Source organism: Plectropomus leopardus, chromosome 4 (genome assembly GCF_008729295.1).
Source record: "Plectropomus leopardus isolate mb chromosome 4, YSFRI_Pleo_2.0, whole genome shotgun sequence".
In the NCBI taxonomy this organism is placed as follows: domain Eukaryota; kingdom Metazoa; phylum Chordata; class Actinopteri; order Perciformes; family Serranidae; genus Plectropomus; species Plectropomus leopardus.
In genome coordinates this window covers 11426016-11448799 of record NC_056466.1, presented here as the reverse complement: position 1 = coordinate 11448799, position 22784 = coordinate 11426016, and the positions used below count along the sequence as shown (strand labels likewise).

The 22784-nt window shown below is 39.8% G+C and overlaps 1 protein-coding gene across 1 annotated transcript in view; it reads right to left on the bottom strand.

Moving 5' to 3' along the window:
* Positions 1-22784, bottom strand: part of ctnna2 (catenin (cadherin-associated protein), alpha 2) — a 393163-nt gene that overhangs the window by 9129 nt on the left and 361250 nt on the right. The window contains exons 13-16 of the mRNA XM_042485341.1: positions 20799-20950; positions 14470-14583; positions 6960-7141; positions 4450-4555 (exon numbers count right to left, since the gene is read on the bottom strand). Coding sequence (XP_042341275.1) covers positions 4450-4555; positions 6960-7141; positions 14470-14583; positions 20799-20950 — 554 coding nt within the window. The remainder of the gene's footprint in view (positions 1-4449; positions 4556-6959; positions 7142-14469; positions 14584-20798; positions 20951-22784) is intronic.

The following is a 22784-nucleotide window of genomic DNA, read 5'->3' as shown; positions in this document are numbered from 1 at the left end:
TAAATACCCACAAGCACACCGAACTGTATTAATCCATGTCTAAAAACATCTAAACCTAACCATGTGCTTTTGTTGAATAAACCGAGGAGAGTAAACTCAAAATGACATTTTTCTACGTGTATGTTCTTACTTAATTTTGAAAACAGACTGCATGCATTGAACAAATGCAAACTGTGCATTCCCTCTGAAAATGGAAGTTTATTTTGAAAGGCACAATGCATGTCGCAAGGCCTATATTGACACGCCATCCCTTAACATCAAAAACTGACGCAGCAGGGCTACTGATAGCAGCATATTAAACAAAAGTTTCTTGCTCCAGGACCCTTCTAACCCATACTTAGGACGCTGGAATCAAATAATTCCCATTTAATCGTGCAATAACATTTCAATAAGGTACATGAATTGCACTATTTACGCCTGTTTTAGGAATTTTATACAGCCTAACAATACTCTACAATACAACACCGTAAAATAAGTACACAACTGAACTGACATCAACACCACCTGCACAGGTAAATGTGAAGCCAGATGGCACTGCATCCAAAGGATGCTTAGTGATACATACTGTCACCTGCCATTGCTGTTCACAACACTCAATGATTGATGCATGTCTGAGAGTAGGGGTGTGCATTATGTTTGTACAGCTTCTCTTCCACTACAGTAGCTAGCTTGTGTCTGTAGGAGGCATACTTTTAAGAATGGAGCCGAGTAGGGAAAATGGAGTGGGAGAAATAGAGTAGAAAAAAAGGCATTGCTGGAGTGAAATGGGGTGAGTTGCCTCGAGGGGTTTTTCTACGTCAAGTGCTGTGCTTAAATGACTATGAAAGAGCTCGCCATCCTTCCACCGTTCCACGCAGAATTGCCTTCTGCTTCGCACATGTTCATCAATAGGGCTGATGTGGAGTCATGGCGACAAGGTTTGCTACTTAAGGGACCTGTCTGAAAGCAGCGGAGCAGCCTTTATACTTAGCATCAAGCCACAGTGCTCTCCACAAACACAGGTTACCTACCATAATGTGTGAATGCAAAATACTTGTTTTCTTCATCCGGAATAAAGACAAATAATCAAGGATGTTAACTGTTGTGTAATTCCATTAAGATGCTTCATAAAAAGCAAACTTTTGCTCTTTTAACTTTTAATAACTCACTGCATTCACTGAATAGCATGGCAAACAGATGCCCCAGAAGCCTCACATGAAAACACTTTTATACTAAATACATGTTGGAAATGAAAATGTCCTCAAGCCCCTCTTTATTTCCTGAACACAGCTCTGATGTCTCTGGAAGTGTAACAGAAGGCTTTGAATATTCAGTAAACACTGGTCTAGAAACCATTTAAGTGAGAATTAAAAATGGCAAGCCACCTGCTCTTTTCATTACAGCAACTGTTGATTCAGACACAGGCTTTGCCAGTGATTTGCCATGTGACAGATTCACTCCCACCTAAACCCTGTTAAACACTGATCATCACTCGGCAGCTCACAAGCCAAGAAATGAATACATAAGCACACAAACGCAAGTTCATGCTTACTTTGTCATTTCTGTCCCCAATCCCATACTAAACAACGTACACAAGGCGTGACGCAGACCGAGACCTGCTCCCAGAGACAAATGTTCCCACACATGGAAACATGCAGAAATGTTTATAAACAAGGCACATACAGATTCAAACTGTTGCTTTCCCTCTCTGTGTTTGTGGTAATTACTGCGTGACAGACAGAGTTACGCATTCATGGCCTGAAACTTTGTTGTGTAGTGCAATATGCTCCAGAGAGCAGGACAGTGTCGCATGAGGAGAACTGAGCCAGCTTTGACTAAAGATGCCTTCTGGTCAGCTGAAAGCTGAGCAGACTCTACGGCCGCTCAAACTGACAGGCATTCTGTGGCGTGCTAACAGCAGAAGGCTTGCCCATACATTGTTGTAAAGTCACATATTGTCACAAGAAAGCACAGGATGAGGAACAATACAGAAGAGGGGGAAAACCATCTCTCTCTGTTCGAGTATATGGCACCCTGAGCAACATTTCAGTGGGTACTCTAATCTAACCTCTGCATGATCCTTTGATTATGAACATTCAGTACCCTGGATGGGACCACGCCTCCTGAATGAATGTGAAATGATTTTAATAAAGTTTAATAATAAATTAAAGTATAAAATGCCTTCACAGGAAATAGGCATGAAGGCTTTGAAAGTTTTTTTTCATGCTGTGTTGAGGGTTCTTCTAACTGCAAACCAGTCTATTTTTTTTTTTTTTAACTTTTCTCATTTATCTTTTTCAGTTAGCTTGGAATCTCAAAAGTAACAAATGTTCTTTTTTTTGAGAAGAACCAGTCCTATGTCCAAATTCACAAATTCGGAAAAGCACCATCCAGAATGTTGCCAGCACAAAGTTAAAGCCAGCATCTGTGATGGTATGAGGGTGTGTTAGTGCCCATGGGATGGATTAACTTGCATATCTGTGAAGGCACCACAGATGCTGAAAGGTACATCCAGGTTTGAAGCAACATATGCTGGAATCCAGACAACAACATTTCAGGGACATCCCTGCTTATTCCAACAAGACAACGCAAAGCCACATTCTGCACGTTACAACAACATGACTAAAAGAATGCAGGTACAGGTCTCCCACTGAAAATGTATGGTGCATTATGAACCACAATATATGACAATAGAGACCCCAGACTGTTGAGCAACTGAACTTATATATCAAGCAAGTTACTTTTCAAACTTCAACAATTAGCGTCTTCAGTTCCCAAACACTTGCTGAGCGTTAAAAGAAAAGAGATGTCACACCGAGGTAAACCATCCACCGTCGCAACTTTTTTGGAACGTGTTGCAAGCATCAAATTCAGAATGAGTGTATGTTTACAAAACAAAGTTAATCAGTTGGAAAATCTTGTCTCTGTACTGTATTCTATTGAATATAAGCTGAAAATAATGTGAAAATAATTGCATTCTGTTTTATTTATGTTTTACACAGCGTCCCAAATTGTTTTTGGAATTAGGGTTGTATATTAATGCTCTGATGTCACATACAGAACCTTTAAAGCTTCTATAATAAATATTTTTACAACAGTGGATCAAATAACCACATCTAATGTGAAAAGGTTCACTTATGTAATAATAAACCCAACTCTGGAGTTTACTTTATCTGTGAAGCATTATATCACCTACTGTTGATGGTTTTAGTTTTTTGGACTGCAACTTAACTGATTCAAGTCAGACTCATGGCTCTCATCAGCATTGTTTCTAGATATAACAGGTGGCAAAAACAAGGCTCTGACAAACCAACTGGACACCGCATGCCCAGTTCCAAAGGACAGACAGACAAAGTGAGCGAGTTGTCTCTTTTCTCAGGGGTTGGCGGCCAAACAGAGCAGAGAGGAAAGTGAATATTGGACTTGCATTGCTCTGTATCTGCTGGATGTGTAAATAAGCCACTGTTTGCTATATCAACTTTATAAGGCAGTGTTATATGTCAATGTTGTGTTTAGAGCCTTGTTGCACTGCCCAAAAGTGGCCAAAAACGGACTGTGCAGCCTTTGCGGAGGTATGACTCATTGAGTGCTTTCTAGTTATCACTACTACACGACTGTCCACACTCATTTCCATAAAAGAGAATTTTCCTCTAAAATTTTAAACCACCAAGTACGGTGACATGTTTGAAGTTTGGCACATGAAACCGCAGGTACAGCAGCCATGCTGGCCATCATGTGTGCTGGCCTCATGCGAGTTTCAGGACTTCAGTTAAAAGATGTGATTGTGATGCTGAATTTTGATGTGAGCTCCAACATTTCTTCAGCTAAGCAGCACTGGAAGGAGGCCCAGCATGTGATACTGAAACCAACAATAATTATTCCAAGGGTTTGCTAGCTAACAGCAGTTGCAATTACAATGACAACAGGCTGCCTTAATAAATCAGTGAGTCTTGTGCCTAAGTTTATTCTCACTGCTTATTAGAGACAGATGAAATGGAGAAGAACATTATGCATTACCTGGAGTGCTGCATTCTGAAATACCTCCCACTTCATTTGCTGTATGCACACATACACAGCGTACACACCTATTTCTTTTCACTCCCGTCTTCCCTAGGCACAGCACTGATTGATTAGATATTGAAAATGGTCTGTCAGCGTGTTTTAGAGAGATACTCATCTGATAATGAATGCAACACCTCGGTTAGGAGCTAATTATATTAGAGACATAACTTGGTTCTGCTGTCTTGCTCTCTCAGTGTTGGCCCCACTGGGAGACAAAGTCATGCAGCAACACAGCCCACCGCTCTAGCTGGGCTTGTCAATGTCCACATTAAAGATTTCCAATGGCCATGGCCACTTACTCAAGCTCAAAGTTTGCACTGCCACAAGCTACTATGACACAGTCACAGATAGTTTCAGACTGAAGGTGATTACAATGATAAAAATGACATGACACAGTCGCAGGGATACCTGATCTGCAACAGCACGGGCCAATTTGTCCATCCTGGAGCCAGCCTCTGCAATCTTCTTAGCAGCGTTGATCACATCTGAGGAGTTCTTCAGGGGGCCTTTGCCTCTGGGAAAATTCAAGGGGTGAGAAAGAAGGAAATGTGGGTGGAGTTACAGAAGCAGAGGACACACTGAGCTTCCCATTCAAGACTGAGCTCACCACTGAGCTCGTTCAGCAGCAGCTAATTTGCTTTGGCTGTCAGGAGCAGTGTGAGAAATTACAATCAACCAGCAGATTTCCCAGATAATGGATGTGGTATACCTTTGTCCCTAATGATATGTCATTATCAAAACAAACAGAAAAAAAGATTTGTTTATAGCAACAAAACAGGAGATTTTTCAGAGCTGTTACAGTAGGAAACAGAACGGGATCGAGGAATAATGGCCAACCACTGAGCCTTTGTTCTGTGTTTTGTTTTCTTGATTTGCCAGCACAGGGAAAGTTATTGTGGCTAAATAAATGTTTCAGTCTGTGCTAAACTGAAATTTCCACTCAGATTGTTCATGCCAATCTGCATAACTGGGGTCAATGCCAAGTAATAATAGTGCAGTCACAGCACCACAGCCATAATCACTCATGACTAATGACTCATGGCTCTGATTTCTCTTTTCTCGTTTTGGTTTGTTCCATGGAGTATAATTGTGGAGGGGTTCACAAATCCATACACGAGGCAGATAACCATCAGTTAGGCATTAGGGATTTCCCTGATATGTTGGGCCCAGATGGGGGAGATTGAGAGGAAAGCTGCTGGCTTTTAGTAAACATAAGCAACAAGACTGCAAATGCAAACAGATTATCTGTTACATTATATCTTTAAATCGAAGCACCGCTAAGTCGTCTGAGCAAAAAAAAGGTTGTCTGGGTCACTCTGCCTTTCACAAAACAGCTTTGAGGGAAAGGGAAGATTGTTTCTGTCTTTTTGTTGCTTTATTTACCTGCTGCTCCAATGTTTTTATATAAACAATGGAAGAAAACACTGCCTCTATGTGAGACAGTGATCATCCCACAGGGAATTATCACCTAACATGTCTCACCCTCAGATATACTGAACTTCTCAGCTTTTTTGAGCTCATGGTTCTGGTTGTAAAGCACTCTTTATCTGTTTGGGTTAACACACACTGCCACCATCATCCTGTTTACAGATACAGCAGGCACCTGTTTTTATCAAAAAAAAATGATACTCTCCGTATACTTGGCACCAAAAAGCAGAAAAACAAAGTGACTAGAAAGTGATAAGGCCAGGTGCCATGAGAAAGTGAGTGAGGGGGCTTTTAAAAATTGAAAGGGGGCAATTTGTTTTATAAAATAAAATTCATTTAATTAACCATACCTAAAATAGCCGATTAATACAGGTATTAATCAGAGTGCTCACAGAACACAGCACTGGGAGAGCACTACATAGTATGTTCTACATTTCTGAACAGCTCTCTGTAAGTCAGCAGGGGGAGGTACATTGAATGAGCTGTAGCAGGTTTCTCTTTCTCTCTCTTTGACTGTCTCTTCACTTCCCTGTTGTTTAGCTTCTGTCTGTTGATTGCTACAATTGGGGGAAATGGAATAAGCAACAAAAGTTCTATTTAGAACCACAAAAAACAAGCAAGCTAAGAAACTGAACTGTTCTGTATGTCGATCAATCTTCGCTTCCCTGTTTCAGGACCAAGGACAGTGCCCCACATACAGTTAGACCGTAGGGAAATGTATCTTGGCAATTAATTTAGTCTTTTTTGCTATTTTTTCATACATACATAAAGCATATTCAGAGGATGTAAAAAATACAACTGAGGGGGCTTGCGGTACAGGGCCCAAATCCCTGTGATGCATTTAACAACAAAAGAGACATATTTTGTTCAACAGTTTCTATATGTGATGGATGTTTAAGCAACAAATTAGCCAGATAAATTTTAAAGGTCAAGTGTGTAGGACTTAGAGGGATATATTGGCATAAATGGAATATAATATTATAAGTATATTGTCTTTAGTGATAAAATCACCTGAAAATAAGAATTGTATTTTCGTCACCTTAGAATGAGACATTTATATTTAGTAGGAAGCCATCCTCTTTCATGTTGCACCGCTATGTTTCTATAGTTGCCCAGGATGGACAAACCAAAAACTCGCTCTAGATAGGGCCATTTGCATCACTATAGTTATCAGACTCTCTATGATGATTCAAATGTTTTAAGAAAAACACAGATTTTTATTTTAAAACTGCTTTTTTTTAGTTTATTTTTACTAGTTTAAATCACCAGGTCCATTTGTTTTGAAGTTGAAAAATACCATTGCAGATAATTCAGCCTACTAAAATCCATCTAAACAATGAACACTAAAGGAATTCTAACTGTGAGTTCACATTTGACTCATGATGGAAGTTACAGCTGGTTGTAATCTACAGTTCTCACCGCCTCGAAATCCTACGCACTGCTCCTTTAAAATGTGAAAATTCACCACTGCCTTTACGTGTCATGTTTACCTGGTAAAGTCCGTCATCTCCATCATGATCATACACATCTGCTTGGCCAGCACGATGATGTCATTGCCGTTGTCGTCCCACTTGGCCACTTCTGCGTCTAGCTTGCACTTCTCCTGTCTGAAGCTCTCCACCTGCTCAGCAATCTTAGCCTTCTCCTCCTGGGGAAGCTGTGCCATGATAGCCTGCAGGCCACAGGGGAGCACAGAAGAAACAAAAGCATTAGAGGAACAGGAAGAGGTTGTTAGGGAGTAAATTTGAGACGGAATAAATTGGAAGGATTGCTCAGAATGAGGGAAATGACAGAGGAGAAGAATTTAGGTAAAGGAGGGAGATAAGGTTGGGAAGGAGAGAACGATAGGGAAATGAGGAAAGGGGCGAATAAGAAGAAGGATTAGTTAAGGGGAAAGAGAATAAAGGGAAGAATATAAAGGGGAGAGCTGTAGCTCCATTTGTTCTATTTTTTCCCGTCCAGTCTACTTTTTAATCCGCCCTACAAAACTTAAACACTAAGTTTGGAGTCTGACTATCCCTGCCCTTCTGAAACGCTTCAAAATAAAGTTCTAAACTTTACATTTAATGACTGGACCTTTTCAAACCCCTTGACATCTTATATCCATAAAGAGCAAATCCATTTTTGCCTTCATTTTTAACTCAGCGGCCTTCGGGGGCAGGTCCAAAATGGCATAAATCTTGTGGCAAGGTCACAGGCGCAGTAAGGACCCGGTATTATTTGGGAGATAAATGTATAATTACCTCGCTTCTTAGACCAGAGAATGAATAATGCATTTGTTCAACATTATGTCAGGGAGGTGAGATGGAAGGAAGAGTAACCTGGTTTCCATTAGGTCGATTCTATTGACTCGAGAGGCAGAGAGAGAAAACGAGTACAGTAGAAAAAAGAAAAGTCACCATTGTTTTTTAACCTCATCTATTATTGACTGTCCTCCACGAATTGCTATTCTCTTAATGAAATAATCACCCTTGTCCTCCTTTTTTTCCACTTCCTTATTCCCTCTCTCACAGCAAAGCTGGTGTGTGGGGGTGCAGGGTGAGCTCAGTGAGAAAGTGCGTCACTTTGCTCATGTCCCCTGCTAGATGTGTCAGGAGGGAATTGAAAACAAAAAATATAGATGACTTGTCCTTCTGAAATTCTTCGAAAACAAAATAAGCCGAAACAGAAGGGGGGCCGCAATGAAAGAGAGAAAACAAAAATCGAAATTACAGACGGAAATAGAGAGGCATGGTGGCACAACTTTCTCATCAGAGGCCAACAGATGTGTCCATGAGCTTTGGCCTACTGATCACTGTGTGAGCAGAGTGGTGCAAAAGCTTTGATGGCGGCTAGCTTGAGAAAAAAAAGAAAAAAAAAAAAAAAACGAACGGCATAAACAAACAAGCAAAACCAGCCCCCTTAAGCCCAGTGTAGATTTCCTCTGCTGCTGGTGCCAAGACACACAAACAACAGCGAGGCAGCAAATCCCATTAAACCGTGTGTGGAGTGAAAACACTGCTCACATTTAAAACAAATACAGAGTTAATATGTATTGCAACTGCACAATGAGGAATAAACAATTTAAAACAGACCACTGATTCCAGCGGGGCAAACTTGTACTCACTTTGCAGGTGTCGCTATGAATTATGGGCCGCACACAGCCGGCAGTGGCTCTGGGGCCCAGCACCAATTTATTTTATCTATGACAAAACGCCTATAGTCTGCCTATCCACAAGTCAAGCACACCTCTATTTACTTAGCAGACAGATTCCTAAATTAAGGCTCAATCAGATTTGTTATTTTTACCCCTACTCCTCCTTTTGAGTGCCACCTTGCTCCCCAAAAAGAGCTACAAGGGATAGTGGTTGAAATCTTTTCATATATGTTATTCTTTTGGTCTAAGACAGTCCAATAGTACTAGTAAGCATGACCAACTCTCCCAAATCCAAAAACTAGAAGGCTACAACTCAATATTTGTGATGTTATAGGGTAAAATGTTAGGACATGTTCACAAATATTGATTACACTTTCCCAGGCTATAGAAATAACATATTAGAACCCTTGAATAAGGTGGTGCTCCCCTTTAAGTTCACGTTAACAATCAGTCTAACAAGTCATCAAACAGAAAAGAACACTAGCAATCTCTAGCAATGCTATTTAGGCTTACGCTAGTAACGCATGCTCCTACCCTGCCAGTTTGCACTTTTATTGGGGGTTGTAGACTAACAAGTCCAGCAACTTCACTGCAAGACTAGTTAAAGTTTGCCAATATTTGAGACTATAGCCTAAAGCAAAAATCAGCAATAACAATGCACCAGTAACTAGCTAGCTAGTTAGCTATCAAGATGTTGGCATACTAGCGATTTCATTTGTTGTTGTTGTTTCAAAGAAAAGGAGCATAATGCACTGAAACATTAAACTAAGATATTTTGATGGGTATTGTAATTGAAAAAAAACCAAAACATTTGTGGCTACTTTTGTTAGCTTACTTGTGCAGCCATCTTAAATTATCTCTCTTAGCACTCAGTTTGAAGTGTGCCTCCATTTGTGGGGCCATGTAGTCACAACACTTTGCCCTACCCATATATCCCAGCAAGAATCTGGATACCCTACCCCTCGGCATGAACATGCAGAAAGGACGGGCGCTGATTAGGGAAAAGGGGTGTTTCGGAATTGGGTTTTATAACAACATTTTTACTGACCTCCTGCTTCTTTGAGTTTGTCATTTATAACACAACACCTGCTCATTTTAAAGTCTTATTTATGCTGTTCATTTCAACTATAACCTGTTTTTAAATTCAAATCAGTTTGAATAAAAGCAAAAAGATTTATAAATATAAACTTGAGGACTACAAAGGGCATTTTAGTCGAGACACTTTACTTGGTCTCTCAGCTTGTGGTTCTGGTTAGCCAGCAGCTCCCTGGGGTATGTTTACTGATTAGACACTCATGTTCAGCGTAGCCAAAAACATAATGTAGGCAAAGCTGTACAGTAATTGCTGCCTAATCAATAGCGACACAGGTGAGTGCACTGTGCCACCAGGCACATCTCTCTGACCTCTGGACTCGAGGGCGGTTATTTGCATATCTTTCACTGCTCATTTCTTTGCTGCACCCAACTGTTGAGGCATCAATTATTCACTTGTTTCTATAATTACACTGAGCAGTATGCCCCTGGTGTCAAAATGGTTGGTACACCATCGAGAAGAAGTACAGTTATGGCTTTGCTAAATGCCACTGTAACGAGTCAGATAAAGAATGCAAATTAAGAGTCGTAGAGTAGTTCTCGGTTTGGCTATCTCTGTACGTGCAAACAAAATGTTTTCCCTCCGTCTTCTGCACATTAAAGCTGCACTAAACCAAGATGAAGTGCTCCCTCAAACAGTTAAAGGGAGCAAAAAGTCTCTTGAAACTCAACAATTTGGATTGGAAATTCCTTTTCTAAAATTAGGGATCAAGGGAGGTTGGGGAGAGAGAGAGTGAGGGATTTGGTTGGTATTCAAATTTACTCTAAAAATGGTGTGACAAAAGAGAGAGAGCATCAGGGAGGGAGAGAGAGAGGGAGAGAGAGAGAGAGAGAGAGAGAGAGAGAGAGGCTTCTGAATACAAAAGAAAGCTGCAGCACAGGGGTAAACACATGAGCCAATTGGGACGTCAGGGGAGCAGGAAGGCACTTGGTGAAGCCCCCTCCCTCTCTCTCCCTCCTCCTCTGCTCTCTAGAATTCACTTATCCCCAAATCCCTTCCCCTACTTTACTGATAACAACAAGGAGCGGGCCTTGGGAGCTTAACATAGTGGCAAATCCGGCCGAGGGAGTGCTGTGCCAATACACTCTGCGACTCGGCTGCGTCTGCAGGGATTAGAACGCTTTCCGGGTTTCTTCACCGAGCGCGGCGTCTTGAAATGACTTTAATTTGTTTCATTTGAAATAAACTGCCCAGACACTCAGAGTTCAATTTTATGGATGACCTATCAACAGTGTTATCCAATCACTGTGTTAAGAGATGTTGGGTGCGTATGTGTGTGCGCGTTGTGTTTGCCTCTCTGTGCATTATCCGTGGTGTGTGTGTTATAGAAAGAGAGTTTGCGCCTGCATGTTCTAATAGAAAGAGACAATATGTACAGGCCTCTGTCCCCTGTGTCTTTTTCTGCCTTCTCATTATGCATGTTTGCTCTAATAAGTTAGCTTTGCGCATAAGTATAAAAGAAGTGACAAGTGGAGCACCACACAAGGCAAAAAAGCACTGGGAACAAAGGCTCCTGGGAGTGCCCTGGACTTGATTTGATTTCTTTCTACGCTGAGCAAGAGGGAGACAGTGAGATCAAGAAAGATGTTATGCATGTGTCCTGTGTGTGAGACCCGCACACTGGAGGGGCTTGGGGGGATCATGACTGTAAACCTCAGTGTGCTCATGTCAGCTCCTATGGAGAAAATGGATTACGCTTCCTCTTGTCTGTTTGAATAGAAACACAGAAGCACCAGTGTGCACTTGGCATGACCGTGAGAGGACAGCAAGCTTTATCCTGACACGACAGGCTGAGGCCGACTGGGCAGATCACCAGTGGTTCACGGCAAATACATCTTTTATGGATGTGCTTGCCTTCTGCGTGTGTAAATGTTTAGTCTCTGAGGGCATAACAGTGTCTACGAGTGGAAAAACAGGCGATATCAATTAACTGTGTGAGAGGCTTTGTCAGTGCGCCAGATGTAAAGGATGTTGTACACGATAATGCGGACTAAATGCACAAATGTAAACTCGTTTGATAACACGATGCGATACGTTGTCGTGCGTTTATTGGATGCGAGCTCGAGCGCATGGCTTTCTAATTAAGGGTGCATGAAGAATCACTGCATTCTGCCACGTCACCCTTGAATCCACCTTATATCACTTGTATTACAGCAACAAGTTATGACAAAGGGGACATGCTGAGACTTCAAACTGTTCCCAAGAAGAGCTGCCCACTCAAAGCACAGTTGAGTGCCAGGAAAACTAGTTAACAGTTTGGTGCTGTGAAGCTCCCTTGTGTGGCAGCGCTGGTGCATCTAAGCTCAGATGGCCCTGCAATGTTACGCCGCGGGAGCCTTAGTGGGAGTATATGTTCAACAAACTCAAAGCACTTCACACCCAGGACCCCCACAGTCGTCCTGGAGAAGCTATTGTGCTCCCAAAGCATGGATCTGTTCTTTTTGTTCATGGTTGGAGTTCAGATGTGAAAATGTAAAACTTTTAAAAAATATTTTCTCTTAGTTCAACAGTTATGTTCAAATAATGAAACAAAACTCAACTTATTTACTACTACAGTGTTCTGCAACATTAAATCAGATCTGAATGGCACTTTTTCAATTTGGATTTTCTTGACTGGTTGTAGAATTTATTACATTTTGTTTTAAACACACAGAAACAGGTTTGTTTTTTTTAAAACCATGAATGCAATCTTTCCTTAACCTCGATCAAGTAGTCTTTTTAACATAAACTTTGAGTAATTCATGTGTTTTAACCTTTAAAAAAACCTTAATAATATAGGTGGCAGATGAAGGTCACATGAACATTTTTTGTCATAGTCAAATAACAGCAACAGTTTTGGAAGACTAACAAACAGTGTTGGACAATGAAAAAAAGCTCATATGTGTCATTTCTCTCGGGCAGTGACTAACAACATATTTTGTCATTTAGTTTGAAAAACTTCTTGGCTGCACCCACAGAAAAATGAGTCAACACTTTGAAATAGTTTGGGTATTTTATTGAGGACCCACATTTGTTTATAAATTTTAAAATGCTGCAGGAAAATAAGTAATGGTGGAGATCATGGAATTTAGAGCAAGACCATGTAACTTCTGAAATAAGAAATGATCTTTCGCCTAACAGAAATTCATTAGCTTTTCAACTCAGTAGACTATGGGAGTTTTGCAGCTACAACCTGATTAAGGTGCTGTGTAATCCACATTACTGAGTCACTTTGCTGATTTTATAACCCTTCTCTATTTCGGTCACATTATAAACATAAAGTGCATTATACTTCATCCACCCAAAATGACTATTCAGTCAAAGGGGTAAATTTATGCAAGAGTTGTAGTACAGAATTGAAAACATGTAGAATGTCTAATAAATTTAAAAATGTGAACATGGTAAATGGTGAACATATTGATTTACTGATTGATTGGTGACCCTGTTTAACAACAGCAAGACTACACTTAACATCCATTTACAAACTCTCACACATGTGCACTATAATCCATGTCTCATTTACCCAGTCATGTGTTCAGTGTTTCCAAAACACACGCCTTTTCACTAAAACCATAATATTTAAATCTGAACTGTCACTGTGAAACTTATCTATGCTCTCTTTAAAGCTAGACTCCAATGCAAAGTTTTAGAAAAAGCAAAAATAAGCAAAAATGTAAAAATTAAAGTTAAATTACACTGCTCAAGCCTCAATCAATCAATCAATCAATCAATCCATACATTTGCCATTTTCAATGAAGGCATTCTAGAAAAATGTTCACAAAATTGAAGTGAACACAGCATGGCTAATTGATTTACAAATGATTGTTTTTGTGGGTGAAGTATTCCTTTAATCATTGCCTATTATTACAATTAGTGGCCACAGTGGCGGCTTTTCAGCAATGGTGACTTGGTCTCACTTTTATGTACAGTGTTTTGTGCTAGCCTTAAAGATAAATGTTGCCTGTTTGTGGTGCTCTTGTTTCTGAGCTGGTATTTTTTTGTTTTAACGACTATCAGAAGGTATCATAATCAGGGCAACAGCTGCATAATACATAAATTTAGCAACAATAAGATGCGATTTTGGTTTTATTTTTTTCTTCCGTCTTTGTGCATCACCCCCATGTGTGCACACTGTGCAGAGACTCAGGCAGTATAATACAGGCCTGTGCCATAGGGAAAGGCATCGGGCCAAGTCACATTCCTGCCATCCACAATCCATTCAACATGCAACACACCGCTAGAGCCTCTGTGTTGCTGGAGGGAAGCAAGCACTGATACCCTCTTAATGTTCTTTAAGCTGGGCCCAAGTGAAAAATTGCTAATGTGCAACAAAGCCCAGACCCTAGTGATCGCAACTGAAGCCTTGGCGCAGCACAATACTGTATTTTGTGTTTTGTCTGGCATCTGAAGGGAATTTGGTAATTACTTCTTTGTTTGTGATTGCAATTTTACACCTGCCACCCCCGAACAGTGTTTATTTAAAATAATCCTGCTTGTTAGGATCATTTAAATGGACTTTCATGCTATGTAAGTGGAACTACTTGGATGAATCGATTCCAGTATGGCCAAGGAACAGGGGTGGGTGTTGAGGTGGGATGCAGTTCAACTTGAGCCTCAGCCTACGCCTGAGGCTTTAACACTACAGTCACTTATATGATGAATTTGGGCTTGCTGCCCGACCTTTACCCAAACCAAAAACATGATCTTTCTGGATTTTTGTTTTATGTCATGTTCTATAACTGGGGCACATTCAGGAAGTTTCAGCACAGTGGGGAAGTGAACATCCACTCACCCGAGCACTCTGTCCAGCAATAAGCTGGTCATCTTCAGTCTGGACACTAGTCCTGCTGCGAGTATCATAGTCCTCCTGTTCAAAGTCAGAGTCATCCTCCAGCTCCTCTGGTGTCTGCGAGAAACACAAAAGCGAAGTCAGGCAAACAGTCAGACAGAGAGAAATGGAAAAAGAAAAATCACACCACTCCTAAATTGACAGCTCAAAAGGGCAAATTTCTTTGACTTCATGCCCCATTGTGCGGAAATTCAGAGTAACAGACAGCATATGTTCCTGTGTTGTCGTTTTCAGTATACAGCGCCTCATTGGGAGTTTTGGCTCCCAACCAAACTCAGCATGTGACAGACGGAGATGTCACACAAAAAAGAGACTAATTTATTAAAACCACATTTAGAGTTATTCTCCGAATAATATACCTCCTCTCACCTATCTTCTGTCAAATTGAATTCTAAATGGGTGACACTCTTTGAAAATGCAGAAATTTGGAATTCTAGGGTTTTTTCTAAATAACAGCATTAATGTATTGGCTTTGGGAAAATGCCTGATAGGAAAAAAACAACCCAGCTGTCAGTGTCTTTTAACACAAAACCATCAAGCAAACCAGGAGATGAAATGTAGGGGTATAAAAAGCAACAATTACTCACCGTTTTCACAGGTTCATATCTGGACCCATTTGCACATTACCTGGGTCAGCAACTATGGTTCCATATACACTGGTGTTAAATAAAAGTGTGCCAACAAGGGCTGTCTAGATTTATTGTATTAAAGGGGGTCACTGAATTTATTCACACTGGAGAGGGCAGAGTGGTTTAGAGAGTAATGCTTTTTTTTACTGAGTTCTTAAACATTTTCATGGACAAAATTTTTAAACTTTTCCATGACTTTTCAAGTACTCATTTTAAAAGTATTATTGAGCCATTGAATAGGAATGGCAACTTTGGAATTCATGTCCCTACATGGTAAATCCCACTATCACAATAATATTTTTCTGCTTCAGATTCAGACTTTATTCCAACAGCTAGCTTGCACACATGGAGGGAGAGCCAGAATTATAAAAAAAAAGATTTAAAAAATGTACATGTTGGTAAATATTGGCCCATAATTGAGCTATGTTTCTCCCAACAGCTAGAGAAAATAAAACAGCAGTTATGTTACATTATGAAAACAGTTATAACTGTAAAAATTTCATTACACATGTCAAAATTCACAAAAAAAATCACAGTTTACCAATTCCACAACCTCCCTAAGCATGTGAAAAGACTTGGTGAAATTTCACGTTTTTTTTTTCGCATTTCCATGGCTGCAGGAACCATATCTTTAAATGGTAGTGACATGGCTAATGTCGATAAATTGATAAATTACTTGATTCATTATTAACAAACCTGAAACTACAGAAATCTTTTTTTTAAGCTGCAACTAAAGGATTAGACAGTATTTTGTAGAGTGTCTCTGTCAAGACTGGTGATAATGCTCTCAAGATCCACTGCTGAATACTACTGCTAAAATTAGAAAACTCATAGCAGGACTATATTATAAAGAGGAAGCAGTTTAAATGTTACAAAAATGTCAGCTGTATTGCTTTTATCTGAGTACATTGTGACTGGCACAGTTTGTCTCTGCACAATTACCTTAATTCAAAAGAGAAAAGCAGAATCACAAGCACTGTGTAAAGCAGGACATAGAGAGCATTACTCCACCATACTTAACAATTTGAAAAAAGCTTAAGGAGCACAAGTAATTTGTGGACTCTCATCAAATAAACAAAATAGAACGTAATTGAGTTATATATGAGCATCTGCACAAACTGAGAAACTAAATGATTAATAATCATATTTATTTCCTCTCTGCTGGCTACAAAGCACTGTCTCACTAATTAAGATTAGTGGGTTAGCTGGATAACTTCAACACAGACTTGTTGATCTCATGAAGATGGCTCACTTTTAACTGGGCTACATCACCATGGTAACCTCTGCTGGATGGCTTACCTGCTGCAGAGAAGAATATGAGATCAAAACATGTACACGTGTAAAGTCATCTTTTCTACATGAGGCTGACATTAAAAAAGCCGTGCATTCACAGTGCTGCCACAGTTGTCCTTATGAAAAGCACAGTGATTCTATTTATAGGCTGCGAGAATGTTGCCTCTCCATGATGATTAATTATATTACAGATATTAGGGATATAATTCATGTTTTACACAAAGCGAGTGCTCCCACTGGCTATAAAGCAGAACTTCTACCAAACAACAGGGTGCTAGTAGGCCAGTTTCTATGGCAATAATGAATTACATTTACTGTATACTGACATAGGCTTAGCCTGGGAACCAGATGGATCTGTGAGCTCATCTTTTATACGGTCTGGCAGATACATCTGGTCTTACTCCCAACTTGTCAAATACTGATTCTCCATCAGGGGCCGTACACATCAAACTATGATGCTCTGGATAGCCTTCCAGGATCAGTTTTGAACGTTAGGGACGACATATCAATTTACAACTGTTACATGTGTTGTGTCTTTTCAAAATAAATGTAGGTAACAAAAAATCATTTTAGGCTCACTTGCTTACATTTGAGCAAAATAAAAAAGGACGTGGTTAGATTTACTGGAACAGTGAGTTCTTGTGTAAAAGTTCTTATTTTGATAGACTTATCCACGTAAACTCCTTACCGTCCTAGGTGGACTGTCTCACTCTATGTACTATAGAGGTTGCCAAGTGTGTCAAAAAATGCTGTCCCCTGGTGTTTTTCATACCACCACTAAAGGGTGCCTTGCTCTGTTGGTATCTGAGGCTGAGGGCCACTGACCAGTATTGTATGAGTAGGAGTGAGCCTGGGTTGACAAGCCCCGGGTCAAGCCAATCACAACAGTTTTTCTAATATAGGACGTGTTTAAGACAATGAATGACAAGTTGCGGAGCCTTTGAACTTTATAAATAATACATGATGACATTATATTTTTGGCTTGTGCGCCCTCAAGATGTGGATACTACAGTGAGTATAAAACTATCTCAGTAAAGAGGTGCGCCATTAAGGCATTTTCGAAAAACAACCAAAATGGCCACTGTTTTCAAATTCGAGCGGCAAAAACAGAAACATCTGTTCATAGACATATTAATGCTACACCATCACAGCTCATCTCTGCATGCTGAATGCTGTTTGCATTTGTCCATTGCTTGGCATTATGTCATGTTTTATTGTTCTGATTGGTTTTAGGTCCACCCAATATATGTCCTGTGGCATCAAAAATAACCAAAGTTCTAGACTAACTTGCTTTCACAATTGGTTTTGGTGATGTCAGGTTAGCACAGGCCAGTCATTGTTATGAATGACCTTATTAGTATTCCCAGTAGTCATTGATCTGTTGCACTCATATTCAATCACAGCAGAACATGACACAACTCTATGAATAGCACATCCTCTAATGGACTCAATGAGATGACAATTATATAAAAGAAAACGGGGAAAAGCATCCACGGCCACTGTGAAGTAACTCCTAATAATTAATTGGTGCAATGTTCTGGTCATACACAGCTTCATTAAGCATTCTTTTTAAAAAAAAAAAAAAATCATTTTAAGCCTTTGAGTTTCTCCTCAGCAGCAGGAACACCATTACTTTGCACTTATATAAGCCTCATATTCATTCATAAAAGCACCAATCTATTCTACTGAAACATGATGATATTTTATTCAGTTTATGGTTTAACTTATTTTATTATTTGAATGATTGTTACTTTTGCTTAGTTTTGCTAGGTTTGTACCTGCTTTTTTTATTTCATCCCACTTAATCATAATCTTTTTTCATCTATTCTGACCTTATATCTCCCTGGGAAATATAAATGGCATCTAGTATTAAATTCAAACATACTTGACAACCATTATGATCTTCATGCATTTACATTCATATAGCTGGTAATAGAATTAGATGTTCAGCAGCTTTTGGAGGCTGGTTGTTCATTTCAGTGGAGCCACTGGGTTGGCGCAGTGCAATAGATTGCGTTGTTATTGTAAAACTGCTTTTCATCTCATAATTACACGGAAAGGCAAGGTTAACATATTTTTATTCATAGGCAAGGCTGACCAAAAAGCCGACATGATGAACTGCTCCCATGTGCAAAACGGCATGCATCAAACCACTGGTGAACAGTCATAACAGTTCATAGAAACATGCGATAGTGAAATCGCAACATTTCATTATCTTTAACAGTGGACACATGCAATTAGTTAACTGAGAAGGTTGAAGCTTTTTGTTTATGCTGCATTTAGCTGAACTTTCAATGCCCTTTGAATAGTGCATTAAACACTTCATTCTGCATGGCTTTCTCGCTCTCAAAACAGCCTAATTAAGCCTATCTCAGTGTCTCATGAGAGGAAAGGCTGCATTAACTTTTTAGTAATATTGTAGGAGAATTAGGAGATCCTACGTTTCACCTACATAGGAAAAAAAATCTCCTCTAGAAGATAATATCCCATATGTGGGAGATAATATCTTGTATTTATAGGAGATAGTATTTCTTACATAGGAGATAAACTTATGTTTTGGCCACTGCCCTCAATATTTTTTCCACCTTACCTCTCAAGGCTTCTACGTGATCATCGAAACAGATGATGAAATCATTCTTATTGTGATAACTTTTTTTGTTGTAAAAACTTGACCTACTTTTGGCATCCCATAAGCCTTTAAACCCAGGAATCTCAGATTAAAACCAGCCTTGATAGATTGTATTTAATCATCTCACTGGGACCTGAAACAACATGTCCGCATCAATGCAGCTCCTTGCATTTCTGTAATGTAGTGCTCCTTTCACTCTGAACTTCCAGTTAAAGTTGAACTTTCTGCTTGAGACAGGCTGTAGGTCAGTTTGTTGAGAATAGGTGAGAGTGTAAACACTGGTTATATTACACTTGCCAGTCTCCAACCACTGTTCAATTTCATACATGTTCCACTGCATCTCGGTCTTGCTACTCTATCGCACTACTCTGCTCTGTGTGTGTGTGTGTATGTGTGTGTGTGTGTGTGTGTGTGTGTGTGTGTGTGTGTGTGTGTGTCTGCGTGGGCACATAAAGGCCAGGACAAAACTATGTTTTCGAGAACTTTCATTATAACTTTACACTCTTCTCGAGACCTGCCTCAATTTTTAAACACTGTGGAGAATTGGTTTCTTAATCCATCGACTGCTCATAAGATCTGTGCTGTAAAAATTCTAAGGGAGCCATTACTCGGCTTAAGTGGGAGAAAAATAACACAGACGCTTGGAAATGTGCGCACATAAAACTATTACATGTGGCACCAACATTTGCTATCTATATGATGGAGTTAGACAACAGAAAGCAAGGATCTTCCAAGTTGTTTCCTCAGAAAGTAATTGAACTTGGATGGGATTATGAAGCCAGCTGGTCCCGGGCAGTTCAAAGCTGCCTGTTTTACATTATTTACCAACATCAAATTATTTTCCATAATTAGATTTTTTCCAGAGCTGCACTGGGAAACCTTCCAGCCTGCATAAAGTTGAATAAATGAATTACATGGTGAAGAGAAGAAGGGCCAGTTGGGGTGAAAAATGCAGATACCGTAATATCAGAGTGGGTATGTGAGGCGGCAGAGCTGCTGGTGTCATGTTGTTATGCAGCATTTTTATAATGACATGCTGTAAAATGTTCTGCCAGCTTTAGAAAACATAATCATGTGACAGGTGTGACATCTCAAATGGGAATTCAATTGAATTTTAGATTTCAATTTTGTCTGTCTTTATCCTTAGGGCAGATATATTTTTGTCAGAGAAAATCCACTGTCATCTATGATCGTCAGCAGCACAGTCTGCTCTGACACTGACGTACCACAGATGTGTTGCTACGTAGAATGAGAATAAAGAGGCAAAGATTGGAAAGGTGTCTGTGACGAATGTGTCTCATGAATCATGGGGATGATCCCAGTGAATCAGAAGATTTCATTCTCACAGGTTTTTGATGAAACGCTTTGGTTTCTACCTTTGTATTTCATTAATTAGAGGGTAAAAGACAATAAAATATGTATTAGATTGATTATAGAATGCAACAAAGATTGATCATAAATTTAAACCAAATATGCTAAATCCCAGAATCAATGACTGACCATTCAGCAACATTGGGACATAAACAATTTACTCAGATGTCTACATTCACAAAATACCCAATCAACTGTTTTAAATATATGGGGGAAGGCAGAAATAAATTACTGTGGTTGGCCTTGGTCAGCATTTCCAAACACATTCATTTCTGTCGAACTCCTAAATGCTGAGCATTTAAACTAGAATTTCAGTGAGTGTTTTCTTTCAGACGAGGTAATAGACATACCCTTATCATGAGGACAGCTTTCCTGATGTCACGTACGCCATCGTAGACCAAACGGGATGCATCAATAAACTCATTCTCCTCAAAAGCCTGTGGAGGGTTCGTACTCAGTGCCTCGATAGCAACCTCCACTTGTTCAGCAAAGCGGGGCATGACTGCAGGAAGGAATAGGTAGATAGAGAGGACAAAAAAAAGATATAAGAGTCAGCTATATCACACGTGTTAGTAATCTTTCAGAACAGGACCAAGCTTATAATTAGAAAAAAGAAAAGAGCATGGAGAAAGCACAATCATTAGGCTGTGATCACAACCTTTTCATCTCAAATTTTACAGCAGCGAGGCTCCTCCTGCATCAGTCTCTGCTCACTTGTGCACTTCAGGAGAGGTAAGATGTCACCCTGAACCACGGTGTAATCTGCAATGTGCCGTTTGCAAAATGCACGCCAATTAGCAATTTCACCTTGGCTTATCCAAAAGGAAGATTGGCCTGTCGGTCAGGGATCTGTTGTGTGAACACCATCGTTCTGCATGTGGAAGTGTGTATGTTTGCGCATGGTTGTAATCTGTGAGAAGATGGCTGCATGCGTGTGCTTTAGTGTTACAGTACAAGGATGCTAACTTGCAAGCTCAGCCTGTCAAATCACAATGAGGGGAATCAAATTCATCAAAGTCTTTTCAGCCGAACAAAAGCCGGGCAACAAAAGAAAAGTCCCTATTGACCATAAAAATGGTTGGTTTTGTTGTCAGTATCAATTGGCCAGACCTGATGGAAGAGCTTTATGCTCTTTGTGGGTTCAAATGAATTGTGCTGAATGTGAATAGACATTATTAAATATTCACGAATACGGACTGAATTTTTGAATATTTAGCAGGCTGCCTTTCTACGTAATCTCCTGTTGAGCCACAATAATTGAATGCAAAGTTTAATAACGTGGGCTTTTTTTTTTGGACGCTGTCCTGCCGGAAATTATCATAACAAAAGCTAAGGTTTACCTAGACAGACAGTCGTCAGCAAGAAAAAGGTCAGGCTCTGTATACTGTATTATCTATGGGGGCTTTTTCATACACAACAGATGCCTGTAACCCCGCTACTTGTGACTGTGCTTCAGGTCCACAAGGGTTTTTCTACGAATCCCGGTAAACATATAAATGATTTCAGATAGAAAAAGACAGAGAGACAGATGACGAGGAAGACACTTTTCTTTTATGATATGCTATAAAAAGATGCATGGGCTGCATTGAAAATCAGTAACAAGTATACATAAAGAGTGGATTTCTGAAGACTCGCGCTGACTTAAGACAACACCCATTGAAAGGAGAAGACAGGTCTAATGAGGACAGATGGATAGAAAAAAGCAAAACAGTGGAAAAAAGACAAATAAAGTATTGCAGTTTAGCTGGTGAGCCTCCACCAGAAAGCCAACTGTGTGATTTTATTATCATTCTCCACACTTTCTTCCTCTCTTACATGCGGAGTGAACTAAATCAATTAACCAGCTTGCACTAAAGGTGTATCTGCAGTATACTTATTTGTCTGATATAAAACATAAGCTATATTTCACCAAACATAAAAGGCACTACAAAAAGTCTCTCCCTTTTTCTTTTCATTTTTAATTCAGTTTAATCCACTTACTGGAGAAGCGTAAAATAGGCTTTTGGGAATTGCTGGGAAGGCGTTTTAAATAGAAATATTTAAATGTTCTCCAAGCTCTTAATGAGCAAAGTTGCTGATGGTAAGGAGCAATTTCACTCATTCCAGTTGAAAAATGATGAAGGGAATTAAATGTGACCATGTAGGAATGGATTTTTTTCACCCCCCAGGCTTAAGCATAGTTTAAGTGAGAAGTTATGGAAGTACAATGAATGCTTAAAAACCTCACAGCAGAGATGGCGTGCCCCACTGAGGTGTTTAACGAGCTCCAGACCCAACAAACTGTACCGTTTTGGGTGCCAAAACCTCAATTTTGCATGAAGAAGACAGCTCAATTT